Genomic DNA, 16,115 nt, shown 5'->3' with positions numbered 1-16,115 from the left:
GGCCGAGCTGCTGTATTATACAATGGCATTAAACAGAGACCTTGTCTACCTGTTCAGATAGAAATAAAATATCCCATGGTACTAATTAAAGAGCAAGGAGATTTTGAAGTAAAATGATCAATATTCACCCCTCAAGCACTACCAGCAAAACAGATAGTTTACCTGATTTGCTGTTTGTGGGACCCATCCGTGCACAAAGTGACAGCCATGACTAAACTCCAAAAAATATATTCGTTGGAATGTTTTGAAAATGTGAAAGGCACTATATAAAAATGAAAGATCTTTTTTGCCTCTATTTTGCCAAAGGTGACAAGTTAATATCAGGTGACAGTTTCTGTTACCTGATCAACTTCATCCTTACCTACACTACACAAAGGCTAAAATTGCTTAGTGCAGCCCTTTCACTTGGGAAGGTAGTTCTGGAGGTTATCTACTAAGTTGCTTAACTGGATGTTGCATGCCAACTTGCCATGTTCTTCTAATAGGCTTAACCCTGTATAATTACCCCCCTTTTTCTTAAAAAAAAACTTATTTCCTCCCCCACCCCATGCCAAGACAGTGTACTATGAATGTCTGAAATAGCTGGTTTGTCAGTAAAGCATTCTGTAAATTAGTTGGCAACACTGTCACATAACTGGAAAAGCAGTCTGATTCATATAGCTATTCCACCAAGAAAACAGTCACCTGCCTTTTTAAAAAAAATCTCCTGAAGGCATGACTCAGAGGAGGAGGAAGTTGTGTCAGCAGCGCTCCAGTACCTCAAAAGATCATTTAAGGTATTTAGATTTAGAAGGGTCAGCAGCGTCTTTGACTTTGGGCCTGTAATCTTAAACATTTTGCAGCAGCAACAGAAACCAAGCTAATTTTTAAAAAAATATTTGTGCCCCTTAACCTAAAACCCCTACTGCTGCACCAACTGAGATCAGCTAACTATGAACCAGTGATGAAACTTGGGACCGTCTTTTGCATAGCTTTGCGCCACACTGGATGGTATCAGCAAAGGAACTTCTACATGTTTTCAATTATAGAATTCAAGACTTAGGAAAAAACACAACCTCAGTGATATTTAAGGGACAATTTCAAATCCTAGTTGGAGTAGATAGTAATCTAATGAGGGAAGTTTTCATTGGAGGCCTGGCAGGTTTTAACTGGGCTTTATTAAAGTACTGCTAGTCAGCTGCTCGCCCATTTCAGGTAGAAAGTGGTATGGTGGGCAGCTGCTGGGGTGTTGCAGCATTAGGATTCATTCTTATTCATCTTACATATAGCACATTACCTCAATGCCTCTGTTCATCGCCTGCTTTGCCATCCTTAGAGCTACTGGACCCTTCAAGATTAATCAGAAAAAAAAACTGAGTGCAAGACACAATATCAGATATTTATAGACACAAATTGGGCTGTATTCCAATGATTTTATTACCAACTCTCACGATGCATTAACACAATTATGCACTTATGTGGGTAATACAGATCATCTATTTGGTAGGGTTGCCTTCAGCTGAAGCAGCTGTGTTGCTTCAAATGATAGCAGCGTAGGATATACTCAACCATCAACTTGTCTATCCACTGTTCAGGCACAAGTTTGTCGTGGGAGTTTGCATCGCAAAAAAAAACCTCAGGTCTTTCATTGACTATTAATACACGCAGTTTATTACACACCTGCGGAAGTATCTCCTTGGCCAGATCCAGAGCCTTCAGATAAGCTGCATCTCCCAAATCGTTTTGAATCACAGCATTATTTACTAGACCTATGGACATTGCTTGCTCGCCGTCTATCTGTCGACCTGTGAAAATAAGTTCCTTCGCCATGCCAATTCCCACAACTCGAGGCAGCCGCTGGCTTCCACCTGGAGAACAGAAATTAAAAAGTTCTGATTAATTACCACAGCCTAGATCAGCAATTTGGTTACCCTGAAATTTCATTTGTTAATGTTCATAATTCCAGTTTTTCCCCAGACATCTGAAGCATTTGGCAATATGTAACTCAAGTATCTATCTAATTAAATAATAATTAAATGTATGTTTAGCATGTACTGCCTGCATCACAAACCTGTCATGCCTTGGTGTACCACCCAGTTATTATTTTTAGCATACAATTATACCTCAATCCTCTCAACACTGCTGTGCTTCTGAAATAAAAACAGAAAATGATGGAAATACTCAGCAGATCAGGCAGCATCTATGGAGAGAGAAACAAAGTTAACGTTTCAGGCCTGTGACCTTTCATCTGACCTCTATCTCCCAGAACTGTTTCTATAGGTGGTGCGACAGTAAGTTTTATTTAAATTTAATTAATTAACCATCTCCCACCGCCCCCACCCCACCCAAGTCAATTCCCTGGAGGAAAATAAGTTATCCCTCACAGGTGTAAAAGACAATGGGTGAACAGGGCAAAGCAGTACCAGAAAGTGGAACGGGGGGGAAAAAGGACGGGCAGAGAAAAGGGACTGGTGAAGGAGGCCGGGGATGTAAAAGGTCAAACGCAGTGGCAGTAGACCAAAAAGGACAATCATACAGGGTGAACAGGTTGCTAGAAGGAGAGCATGCAGCTAAAATAGAGGGAAGGACATTGGATAGGGGATTATGGGAGCTGATATTACAAGAGAGGTGGACCATGACCAACTTCACATTCCTCTCTATTTCAAAACAGTGGTTCTACAATTTACCAATTTAAAGGTGGCCTGTCAGCCTCTCAATCCTGGATTTCTCACCTTCCATGCACTCCAAAAGCTGCCTCCCTTCATAGGTGGAACCCCACCTCCGCTGGCAGAATGGAAGAATAGTGAGACAGAAATCAAAATGAGGGATGGAGAGAGGAAAAGAAAACCTCTAACATAAATACAAGGCAGGTAATAGACAGCATATCTGATGATTTACCATGAGCAACACCACTGGAGATCTGCCAGTAATCTATGATATAAATGAAGTATTGCACAATTCTAGTGGGGCACACAAGAACCTAATACATAACATTTCATAGTACAGCTCAGAATAAGAACTGCAAGCATAAGCAGTATACAAACTAGCCATCACAAGAGATTGAGGTGGCCTGGATTTTGTGTGTTGTTAATATGTTCATAATGTTTGCTCTAGGCCAAGGTAGCATGCAGCCACAGTAAAATGACCAGGACAGGCAGCAGATCAATCATGTTGAAGCAGTTATCACAATTTGTTGAGATGGCCCTGTCTTTTTAAAGACAATGTGTGGAGAGTTTAGAGGTGTGGTGCCCACAGCCCATCATGTATGCTCCCTTTATTATCCTCCTCCACTGACTCAGTTTATTAATCGCCACTACAGGGGCAAACCTTGCTCAGCAAGTGCATGACATACTATCTTCTTCTGATCTATAGCTGCTTGGAATAATAAGTTATACATTTAGTATTGGCGTCTTCAGATTCTACTCCCTTTTCCGACAAATCCCTGAAATTTCGGCTAGCGCAGTCACCAACAATTACTCAAGTTCTTTAGAAACTGCCTGGCACAATGGTTCTCCTACCTCAAAACTCCCGCTTGTCAAAACCCCTGCCATCATCCACACAAAACCCACCCTTGACTCTATCTGTCCTTGCAAACTACTGCCATATCTTCAATCTCCCTTTCCTCTGCAAAGTCCTTGTAAATGTTGTCACCTTCCAAATTCATGCCCATCTTTCCTGCCACTCCATGTCTGAAACTTTAAATTAGGATTCCTCCCCAACACAGCACTGAAACAGTCACTGATGACATCCTCTAACTGACCATTGTGCAGTTACTCCCTGTCCTCCTTGACTGCTCTGCAGCATTTGACATAGCCGACCACATCATCCTCTTTCAATGCGTCTCCTTCCCTTCTCCAGCTGAATAGTTAGGAAAGTGCTTCCATTTAAAAAAATATTTTGAGGACTTGTGCTAAGATTGAAAAGGTTCTATGGACATGTTTTTTTTTTAAACCAAGTTCACTGAAAGGACACTTGAGATATTGTTGAAAACAACCTGTGCTGGAAATCATGTGCTTTCAGCTCAATAAACAACAGAAACCTTGGTGACCTGGGGATGTTGTTTACAGAGAAGCCACATGTCAAGGTTTATGGCAGTCAGGAGGTTGTCTTTCTGTTTGGGGAAGATATTGTTTTCAGTTCAGTTAGGGTTTGAACTTTTTTGAAGACAGTTGGTATTTTGCCTGCCAAGGAAAAAGCACCCAGCTCACCTCTTTCTCTACCTCTGAAGAAACTTTGCAATGATCTAGTGTGGGAGACCTAAAATCCCTGGTGTTGCATCTCTCCTGAGAAGCTGGAAAAACCTGCCAGATTAATTCTCAATGCCGCCCGAGAAGAACTGCTTTAGGAAAGATCCCAGTGACCCGGCTCTGTATACCCAGATGCCAGACCTAAAGGGACAACTGACTTCCCTCCATATTTTTTTTTCTTCAGGAATTAGCAAGTATTTGGCCAAAGTATTCTTTTTGTAACAGACCTCTGCAGAGAGAAGTTTTGTATTTTTGCCAGTGGGTGTATGTGTGTGGGGAATTTAAAAAGGGAACTTTCAGATTTCAAAGTCTGTGTTAATGCTTTGCTTCATTACTGGATAAGTCTTGTTTGATAATAAACTAATAATTTTGTTGTTTATTAAAGAAACCTGGTTCGTGTATTTTATTTTGGGATGAAGAGTAGAGTCTATGATTGACCGAATTGGTAACTGGGTAAACATTTTAAAAAATACATGTTGTGCCCTGCGGAGAAGTGGGGCTAGAAAAGACAGTGCACTCCTCCCATCTCGGTCATAACACCAGTCATAGCTAAAGCACCTCTAGCAATGGCTTCTCTTCCCATCACCACACCATCACCTCTGGAGTTCTCTAACAATATAGCCTTGGTCCCCTCCTCTTCCTCATGCTGGCCTTGAGCAACATCATCCAAACACATGGGACGAAGGAATCATCTGTACAAAACCGAAACCCTCACCACCAATTTCATTCCGCTCCCTAGCCACTGTGTCAGGTTGAAACAGGCTCTAGGCAAGTATAGTAGATCATTTTCAATCCCAGAGTAATACACCCATTTCCCTGCCTTTAGAACAGCTCCCTTCATGTTGACCTGCAGCCCCATAGGCCACCTCATCTTGTTGCATTCTCACTCTGCATTTGATAGCAGAATTCTTCAGCAGAGAAGATTTTGACGACCTTGTCTGGACTGTACAGCAACATTATCCCTCCCTCCGTCCTCCCCAAGCAGTTCAAATGACAGATTATTGCTTTAGCATCACTATACTATGACAGTAAATCAGGTGGTGCCATAGGCCTAATTGTATTTGTGCTCTACTGCTATAAAGATTTCTAATTAGCTGTAGGTGCAAGTGGTAGTCACGGACCTAGAAATTTGGTTGCCCCAATGTTTGGGTGTGGGTGGTGGTAGGGGGAAGCGGGGCACTGGATTTTTTTTAAACTCTTTTCATGGGATGTGGGCGTTGCTGGCAAGGCCAGCATTGGTGGCCATCCCTAATTGCGCTCGACAACTGAGTGGCTTGCTAGGCCATTTCATAGGACAGTTGAAAGCCAACCACATCTGGAGTCATATGTAGGCCAGACCAGGTAAGGGCAGCAGATTTCCTTCCCTAAAGAACATTAGTGAAACAGGTGGATTTTTAAATGAAAATTGGTGACTGTTTCTTGGCACCATTACTGAGACTAGCTTTTAATTCCAGATTTTTATTAATTCATTGAATGAATTAATTTAACTTATATTCCACCAGCTGCTATGGTGGGATTTGAACCCGTGTCCCCAGGGAATCAGCCTGGGCCTCTGGATTACTAGTTGTGACATTACCACCGCCTTCCCCAACCCTGCACCTGAATGGTGAGACCTTAGGCACTGTCAGTATTGCTCCTCAGAGTGGAACCGATGTGGCGCCAGCCACCTAAGAGTCAACCAAAAATCGGCCCATTGCAGCAACCCTCCGGTAAGTGAAGCTGGGGGTCAGGGAGGAAGGCTCATAGACTTGGAGGGTATGGGAGCAGCAGCTATCTTTCTTTAAACATGGGGTTGGAAGGAGCACACCTGCACCTCCGGGCTCCACATTCAGGTAAATAAAATAAAAAAACCTTACCTTGTAAGTTGCAGGCAATCCCAAGGTCTTGTTTTACCAAGTGCAACCAGTGGAGTGGAAGTTTAGTCACTGCTTTTTCTATTACTGGAAATGTAAAAATACTCCCAATTTTCAAACACAATCCACTCCATTGCCTTTCTTTTTATATAGTGCAGAAAGTAACTCACCAGCACCTGGAAGAAGACCTCTGGTAACTTCAACAAGACCCATTTTGGCAGAAGATGCTAAAGTTAAAGAAACAAGTGGCAATAAGAACTGCTCTGGATCACTTCAACTAAATATTAAGGGATATAAGCAAATTAACATATCACAATATGCTAGTGGACAAGAATAGGCAACTTCATAACAGCAATGCTAGAGTATTGAAATTTGAACCAAAGAAATGCAATGCAATAATTTTCACATTTTATACAAAAGCACTGAGAAAGAGAAAGGGAGAATAAAAAAGGGAGGGAACGAGCACGCACAGGGCAGAAAGCGCAAGACAGAATGAGAAAGAGCACACGGGAAATAATTCATGAAGATTTGCCCTTTATTAATTGAGCCTATGGCCTCTTCTACTCAATTTAATTGAAACTACTTTTCTGGATATACATTTTCATGCTATTTAAAACCTTACACACCTCTATAAGATCACCTTGGAGACACTTCTTTCAAGGCTGAAAAGCCCAAGTCTCTCTAGTGTTCCCTCACAAATCAGCCTTGTTGCTCTTCTCTGCACTGCCTCCAACACTTGAACATCTCCCCTATTTCCTGGGGATCAGAACTGGTCACAGTATTCAAAATGTGGTCGGAGCAGAACACTGCACAGTTTGATTACAACTTCTTCTGAATTGTATTTTTCTGTTTAAGCTATATTGTTCAACATGTTATCAGCTTTGTTGATTGATTCTCTGCATTGACTGAACATATTGAACATGAGGTCCATAAGGACTCTTGGGTCTCACAATTTCATCCGTAGCTATTTCAAAACCAATAATGAAGTACTTATTGTCCATTGTCTTTCCTATGAGCAACATTTTTCACTTGCTGGTATTCAATTTCTTCTGCTATCGTTCTGTCCACTTAAATATTTTAGCCAGCACACTCTGTAATTTCTAAATTGCTTTCTCCAATTCTTCTGCTTCTCCACAAATTTGACTGATTATTGTAATCAGATTTCTGAGTTAAAGTCAATGTAAATTAAAACCAAAATAGTCCCAATACTGAGTCCTGGGGCACCTACTAAATATTCCCCTAGCCCTATCAACTTGATATAACTCCTATAATGGTTACCCATTGTTTTCTACCTTTCAACCAATTTCTTGTCCTTACCCGAGATTTACCTTGAATGGTCATAGCTTTGAGCTTTAACTAAGTCTTTTGTGTGGAACATTGCCAAATGCTTTCTGGACGTCTAGATACATCTCATAGACTCCATTTAGGTTTTACAGAGTCCATTTGGGTTGTCACTTTCTCCAAGAAGTTGCGATCAGACAGATCTTCCTCTGAATCCATGCTGGCTGCTGTTTACCAAGTTATTGTATATGTAATTTTCAAGTTTACAACTGCACATATTCAGCACATAAGAAATAGGAGCAGGAGTAAGGCCCCTCGAGCTTGCTCCGCTTTTCAAGACCATCGTGGCTTATCTGATTGTGGCCGCAACTCCATTTTTCTGCCTGCTCCCCATAACCCTGGACTCCCTTGTAGATCAAAAATCTATCTAACTCAGCCTTGAATATATTCAATGACACAGCCTCCACTGCTCTCCATGGTAGAGAAATCTGAAGATCAAAGACCATCTGAGAGGAGAAATTCCTCCTCATCTCAGTCTTAAATGGGAAATCCCTTATTCTGAAACCATGCCCTCAAGTTATAGATTCCCCCACGAGGGGAAACATCCTCTCAGCATGTACCCCGTTAAAGAACAAAGAACAGTACAGCACAGGAACAGGCCATTCGGCCCTCCAAGCCCGCGCCGATCCGGATGCCTGTCTAAACTAAAACCTTCTGCACTTCCGGGGACCGTATCCCTCTATTCCCATCCTGTTCATGTATTTGTCAAGATGCCTCTTAAACGTCGCTATCGTACCTGCTTTCACCACCCTGTGTAAAGAACTTGCCTCGCACATCCCCTCTAAACTTTGCCCCTCTCACCTTAAACCTATGTCCCCTAGTAACTGACTCGTCCACCCTTGGAAAAAGCTTCTGACTATCCACTCTTGTCCATGCCACTCATAACTTTGTAAACCTCGATCATGTTGCCCCTCCAGCTCCGTCGTTCCAGTGAAAACAATCAGAGTTTATCCAACCTCTCCTCATAGCTAATGCCTTCCAGACCAGGCAACATCCTGGTAAACCTCTTCTGTACCCTCTCCAAAGCCTCCACGTCCTTTGGGTATTGCGGCGACCAGAATTGCACGCAATATTCTAAGTGTGGCCTAACTAAAGTTCTGTACAGCTGCAGCATGACTTGCCAATTTTTATACTCTATGCCCCGACCGATGAAGGCAAGCATGCCGTATGCCTTCTTGACTACCTTATCCACCTGCGTTGCCACTTTCAGTGACCTGTGGACCTGTATGCCCAGATCTATCTGCCTGTCAATACTCCTAAGGGTTCTGCCATTTACTGTATACTTCCCACCTGCATTAGACCTTCCAAAATGCATTACCTCACATTTGTCCGGATTAAACTCCATCTGCCATTTCTCCGCCCAAGTCTCCAACCGATCTATATCCTGCTGTATCCTCTGACAATCCTCATCACTATCCGCAACTCCACCAACCTTTGTGTCGTCCGCAAACTTACTAATCATACCAGCTACATTTTCCTCCAAATCATTTATATATACTACAAAGAGCAAAGGTCCCAGCACAGATCCCTGCGGAACACCACTCGTCACATCCCTCCATTCAGAAAAGCACCCTTCCACTGCTACCCTCTGTCTTCTATGACTGAGCCAGTTCTCTATCCATCTTGCCAGCCCCCCTCTGATCCCGTGTAACTTCACCTTTTGTACCAGTCTGCCATGAGGGACCTTGTCAAAGGCTTTACTGAAGTCCATATAGATAACATCCACTGCCCTTCATCAATCATCTTTGTCACTTCCTCAAAAACTCAATCAAATTTGTGACACACGACCTCCCCTTCACAAAACCATGCTGCCTCTCACTAATATGTTCATTTGTTTCCAAATGGGAGTAAATCCTGTCCCGAAGAATCCCCTCTAATAATTTCCCTACCACTGACGTAAGGCTCACCGGCCTATAATTTCCTGGATTATCCTTGCTACCCTTCTTACGTAAAGGAACAACATTGGCTATTCTCCAGTCCTCTGGGACCTCACCTGTAGCCAATGAGGATGCAAAGATTTCTGTCAAGGCCCCAGCAATTTCTTCCCTTGCCTCCCTCAGTATTCTGGGGTAGATCCCATCAGGCCCTGGGGACTTATCTACCTTAATGCTTTGCAAGACACCTCCTCCTCTTTAATAATGAGATGACGGAGACTATCTACACTCCCTTCCCTAGGCTCATCATCCACCAAGTCCTTCTCTTTGGTGAATACTGATGCAAAGTACTCATTTAGTACCTCGCCCATTTCCTCTGGCTCCACACATAGATTCCCTTCTCTGTCCTTGAGTGGGCCAACCCTTTCCCTAGTGGCCCTCTTGCTCTTTATATACGTATAAAAAGCCCTGGGATTTTCCTTAATCCTGTTTGCCAATAACTTTTCATGACCCCTTTTAGCGTTCCTGACTCCTTGCTTAAGTTCCTTCCTACTGTCTTTATATTCCTCAAGGGATTCGTCTGTTCCTAGCCTTCCAGCCCTTATGAATGCTTCCTTTTTCTTTTTGACTAGGCTCACAATATCCCGTGTTATCCAAGGTTCCCGAAACTTGCCAAACATATCCTTCTTCCTCATAGGAACATGCTGGTCCTGGATTCTAATTAACTGACGTTTGAAAGACTCCCACATGTCAGATGTTGATTTCCCCTCAAACAGCTGCCCCCAATCTAAATTCTTCAGTTCCTGTTATAATTAGCCTTATCCAATTTAGCACCTTCACCCGAGGACTACTCTTATCCACAAGTACCTTAAAACTTATGGAATTATGGTCACTGTTCCCAAAATGCTCCCCTACTGAAACTTCGACCACCTGGCTGGGCTCATTCCCCAATACCAGGTCCAGTACGGCCCCATCCCTAGTTGGACTATCTACATATTGTTTCAAGATACCCTCCTGGATGCTCCTTACAAATTCTTCCCCATCCAAGCCCCTAGCACTAAGTGAGTCCCAGTCAATATAGGGGAAGTTAAAATCACCCACCACTACAACCCTGTTACCTTTACATCTTTCCAAAATCTGTCTACATATCTGCTCCTCTACCTCCCGTTGGCTGTTGGGAGGCCTGTAGAAAACCCCCAACATCGTGACTGCACCCTTCCTATTCCTGAGCTCCACCCATATTGCCTCGCTGCACGACCCCTCCAAGGTGTCCTCCCGCAGTACAGCTGTGATATTCTCCTTAACCAGTAATGCAACTCCCCCACCACTTTTACATCCCCCTCTATCCTGCCTGAAGTTTCCAAATTCTGGAACATTAAGCCCCCTTTGGATCTTATATGTTTCAATAAGATCACCTCTCATTCTTCTAAACTCCAATGAGCAAAGCCCAACCTGCTCAAGCTTTCCCCACAAGACAAACCCTTCATCCAGGAATCAACCTAGTGAACCTTCTCTGAACTGCCTCCAGTGCAAGTATATCCACCCTTAAAGGAGGAGACAAAACTGTACGCGCTATTCTAGGTGTGAACTCATCAATACCCTGTACAGCTATAGCAAGACTTCCCTACTTTTGTACTCCATCCACCTTGCAACAAAGGCCAACATTCCATTTCCCTTCCTAATTACTTTAGTTTAGTTTAGAGATACAGCACTGAAACAGGCCCTTCGGCCCACCGAGTCTGTGCCGACCATCAACCCCCCATTTATACTAATCCTACACTAATTCCATATTCCTACCACATCCCCTACTTGTACCTGCATGCGAACATTTAGTGACTCATGTATGAGGATACCCAGATCCCTCTGTACCACAGTATTCCGCAGTCTCTCTCCATTTAATTGTTGGCTTTTCTATTCTTCCTACGATGTGGATAACCTCACATTTTCCCCACATTATACTCCATCTGCCAAATTTTTGTCCATTCACTTAACCTATCTATATATCTCTTTGCAGACTCTTTAGGGGGAATTTTATAGGCCCTGCAAGAACGTCTTTGATGGTGGGTGGGGTGATTTATTTAGGTATAATTTGTTTTATCAGATTTCTGATGGCAGGTTTTTGTATTGCAATTAAGCAAGCGGCGTGTTTGCGGCAGTCCGGGGCTCCCCCCGCACGGTGGCGGATTGCAGCTTTGCATGCATTTCCACACTCTGAATATTCATTACTGTACACATATTTCAAATTAAGTCCTATCTGCCAGATTAAGTTAACGGTAAACAGTAATCTTCTGCCACCCAGTTCACCTATGCAGGGTCTACGCGGGGTCCTGAGGGGGAGATGGTGCTTAGGTGCAACTGAAAACGAAGGTAAACCAAGTCCAATTTATAGTCAATTCTGTGGCTGCAATCAGCATATGCTTCCGAAGGCTGCATATCCATGTGGCTTGCAACACAGAATGATTTACTGACATGTGGCTGATGGTGCTTCACAGAGTGACGGCAGATTCCACCAATAAAAATCCGTCGCTGCTGCATGATCACACATCTCCCATGCCCGTCACCACACCGTTAACTTGCATGTAAAACTGCTTGCGAAACAGGAATAAGGGTGGAAATGGAAGTTCAGCCAACTTCCGGTTCCTACGTTGGAAACGCCGCGGGACTCAAAATCCCAGCCTTTGTGTCCTCCTCACAGCTTGCTCTTCCATCTCTGTATCATCAGTAAATTTGGCTACAATACACTCTGTCCCTTCATCCAAGTCATTAAAATAGATTGTAAATAGTTGAGGCCCAGCACTGTTCCATGTGGCATCCCACTAGTGCAATTTGCCAACCTGAAAATGACCCATTTATCCTGACTCTGTTTCCTGTTAGTCAATCCTCTATCCATACTAATATATTACCCTGAACACCATGAGCTCTTATCTTGTGTGGTAGTCTTATATGTGGCACCTTATTGAATGCCTTTTTGAAATCCAAATACTGGTTCCCCTTTATCCACCGTGCTTGTTACATCCTCAAAAAATTCTAATAAATTTGTCAAACACCATTTCCCTTTCATGAAACCACATTGGCTCTGCTTGATTGTATTATGATTTTATTATGATTTTCTAAATGTCCTGTTACTACTTCCTTAATGATGGATTCCAACATTTTCCTAATGACAGATGTTAGGCTAACTGGCCTATATTTTTCTGCTTTCTGTTGCCCCCCACTTTCATGAATAGAGGTCTTACATTTGCAATTTTTCATATCATTGGGACCTTTCCAGAATCTTGGGAATTTTTGAATATTACAACCAATGCATCCACCATCTCTGCAGCCAAATCTTTTAAGATCCTGGATGCAGGCTGCTCCAGTGACTGTTTTGAGTTCCTCTCTTCCTTTTGCCCCTTGATTTTCTACTATTATTGGGATGCTTTTAGCGTCTTCTGCCGTGAAGACAGATACAAAATATTTGTTCAAACTCGCTGCCATTTCCTTGTTTCCCATTATTAATTCCCCCCCAGTCTCATCCTCTAAGGGACGAACATTTACTTTGGCTACTCTCTTTCTTTTATATACTTGCGGAAGCGCTTACTGTCTTTATATAGTTCGCTAGTTTACTCTCATATGCTAATTCCTCTCTATTTTTTTTTTTAAAGTCATCCTTTGCTGGTTTCTAAAATTTTCCCAATCTTCTGGCCTACCACCAATCTTTGCAGAATTGTACTTCTTTTCTTTCAGTTATATCATCCTCAACGTATATAGTTAGCCATGGACGGTTCATCTTTCTTGTGGAGTCTTTCTTTCGCAATAGAATATATCAATTGAAAATTATGAAATATCTCCTTAAATGGCTGCCACTGCTTATCTACCATCTTGCCTTTTAACCTATTTTCCAAGTCCACTTTAGCCAACTCTGTCTTCATTCCTTTGTAATTGCCTTTAAGCTTAAGGCACTAATTTCAGACCCAAGTTTCTCACCTTCAAACACAATGTGAAATTCTATAGTGTTATGATCACTCTTCCCTAGAGGATCCTTTATTGCGATATTTATTAATTCTGTCTCATCACACATTACCAACTCTAAAACAGCCTGGCCCCTTGTTGATTCCAAAATGCATTGCTTGAAGAAACTGTCCCAAATATTCTCTATAACTCTTCCTCAAGGCTACCTTCGGCAATTTGATTTGTCCAATCTATACAAAGATTAAAAATTGCCCATGATAACTGCAGTAACTTTCTTACAAGCTTCCATTATTTCTTGATTTATAGTCTGTCCTTCAGTGTTGCTACTGTTAGGGCGCCTGTAAACGACTGCCACCAGTGACTTGCTATTTCTCAAACGGATTCAACATTTTGATCTTCCGAGCCAAGATTATTTTTCAATCTTGTAGTGATCTCATCCTTTATTCACACAGCCACCCCATCTCCTTTCCCTTTTCTCCTATCCTTTCGAAACATCAAATACCCTTGAATATTCAGTTCCCATTCTTGCATCCCATCTCCCATTCCAATCTCGCAACCACGTCTCTGTAATAGCTATCATAACATCCTCATTTATTTCTATTTGTGCCATCAATTCATCCATCTTGTTAGGAATGCTGTGTGCATTCAGATAAAAAGCCTTTAGTTATGTATTTTTACTATTTTTCCTTAACCTGACCCTATTTGCTGGTGCACTCATATGTTTGCACACTCTATCCCTTCCCGTCACATTCTGGTTATCATTACCCATATTACCCTGCACTATTGCCTTGTCCTTTCTCTTAAACTTTCTAAATTTCCCCTCACCTGAACAACTATTTAGTTTAAAGTCCTCTCTACAGCCCTGGTTATTTGAGTTGTCAGAACACTGGCCCCAGCTAGTTCAAGTGAAGCCCAACAGCTCTCTCTTTCCCCAGTACTGGTGTCAGTGTTCCATGAATCGAAACCTATTTCTCCCTTACCAACCTTCAAGACACGCATTCAACTCTCATTTCTTATTTACTCTATGCCAATTTTCTCATGGCTCAGGTAGTAATCCAGAGATGATTACCTTTGTGGTTCTGTTTTTTTTTAATTTAGCCCCTAGCTGCTCATACTACCTTAGCAGAACCTCTTTCTTAGTCCTATCTATGTCATTGGTACCTACGTGGACTACAACATCTGGATCCTTCACCTTCCACTCCAAGTTCCTCTCCAGCCCAGTGGAGATATCCTTGATCCTGGCACCGGCTACAGAGAACAATATCTATCCCCCTAACTATACAGACTACAACAACAACAACTACTACAATTACAACCACTACAACAACAACGCTTCGTATTCCTCCAACTTGAAAGGCCCCCTATAAACAGTTTGCTTATCCTCCCTGCTCTCGCCCACACAGGCTGCAAGAACCTCATAGCTATTGGACAAATGCAAGGGCTAAGGCTCCTCCAGTGCTACCTTGTAGATCCCCATACCTGCCTCACTCGTAGTCACATCCTCCTGTCCCTGACCATGGACCAAATCTGAGGTACTTAACCTAAAGGATGTGACTGCCTCCTGGAACAAAGTGTTCGGGTATCTTTCACCCTCCTTGATGCATCAGAGCGTCTGAAGCTCACACTCCAGCCCATCAACTCTGAGCCAAAGTTCCTGGAGCTGCAGACACGTACAGCAGATGTGGTTGCTGTGGATCACACTCATGTTCACCAGCTCCCACAAGCTACAGCTACAACACATCACGTGCCCTGCCATCTTGACTGTATTTTATTTAATTAATTAGGTTTTCAAGTTTTGAAATATCCTTCAATGATTATTTGTAGCTATATTAAGTAGCTTAACTAGCTAAGCGATAAATTTAATACAGTAATTATACCTTCTGGTCCTAGATTAAACTACTGCCCTAGTTTAGAGGGAAAAAACTAAAACTCACCAACCAGTCACCTCCCTACTCACCAAAATAATGCGTCTAGATCTCAGCTCTCACTGTCACTCGCTCCCACTCTTGGGCTGCTCCTTGTTTTTTTCTAATATATCAGAACAGCACCTCTTCCCTCCACTGTGCCAAATTCCTGCGTTAAGTACCCTGTAGATATGTACTCCATACATGCGTAATCCAACGAAGTGGACTCATTGTGTCCATAGTTGTGTAGGTATCTAATTACTTGTTTCACATATCCTGTAATGTACCCGTTCTAAGATCTTTATCGCTAATGAATGGAACGCTAGGATCTACCTAACACTAGTTTATTTGCAAGTTCCTACATACATTATAAGAAATCATGTAGACATAGGAACACTGTTAAAGATGACCATTTTCAGCCTTTGCCTCATTTTCAATTGATTGGGAGTGGGAAGCTGGGGACAAGAGGAATGGAGATGCTCCTGTGAAAGGTTTTGTTAAGAACTTACAAAAAGCATAATCCAGGTAGGTTACAGTACTGAAGTAATGGCTCAAACCTACCAGTCATCTCACCAAATCTCAATTTTTGTAAGGCAGCCTTGTAAGTCATTCTTAACTATATACGGAACTCTGCATTGCTACTTGCGAGATCTCAGTCTAGATAGGGTATTTAGATAGGCATATATGACAGTTTGACCCTACCTGCAACACGAAGATCACATGCCAATGCTAGTTCCAGACCGCCACCAAGAGCATATCCATCTATTGCAGCAATGGTGGGCATAGGCAGGGATGCTTTTAAAAAGAAATTGCACCATTAAGACTTGAAAAAACATTTTTAAAAATGATCGGTGCATTATCAAAAACAATCACTATAGCCATGTGATCAGAACTAGCCCTTTCAACTACAGTTTCTAGCAATCTCAGTGACCAAGAAACACGTGCCCATCTATTGTGTCACTAATG

The 16,115-nt window shown here is 42.4% G+C and overlaps 1 protein-coding gene across 3 annotated transcripts in view; it reads right to left on the bottom strand.

The window, feature by feature from the left end:
- The window catches only part of echdc2 (enoyl CoA hydratase domain containing 2), a 39,956-nt gene that overhangs the window by 14,010 nt on the left and 9,831 nt on the right, over positions 1 to 16,115 (bottom strand). For all 3 annotated transcript variants that reach the window (XR_010975504.1, XR_010975505.1, XM_068037124.1), the window contains exons 5-8: positions 15,852 to 15,944; positions 6,250 to 6,306; positions 1,660 to 1,847; positions 1,277 to 1,327 (exon numbers count right to left, since the gene is read on the bottom strand). Coding sequence is in view for 1 of the 3 variants with exons in the window: in XM_068037124.1 (XP_067893225.1) it covers positions 1,277 to 1,327; positions 1,660 to 1,847; positions 6,250 to 6,306; positions 15,852 to 15,944 (389 nt within the window). In the remaining 2 variants the exon portion in view is untranslated. The remainder of the gene's footprint in view (positions 1 to 1,276; positions 1,328 to 1,659; positions 1,848 to 6,249; positions 6,307 to 15,851; positions 15,945 to 16,115) is intronic.

This window comes from Heterodontus francisci, chromosome 8 (genome assembly GCF_036365525.1).
Source record: "Heterodontus francisci isolate sHetFra1 chromosome 8, sHetFra1.hap1, whole genome shotgun sequence".
NCBI lineage: Eukaryota > Metazoa > Chordata > Chondrichthyes > Heterodontiformes > Heterodontidae > Heterodontus > Heterodontus francisci.
The sequence above is the reverse complement of the archived record's forward strand: the minus strand, read 5'-3'. Positions and strand labels throughout refer to the sequence as shown.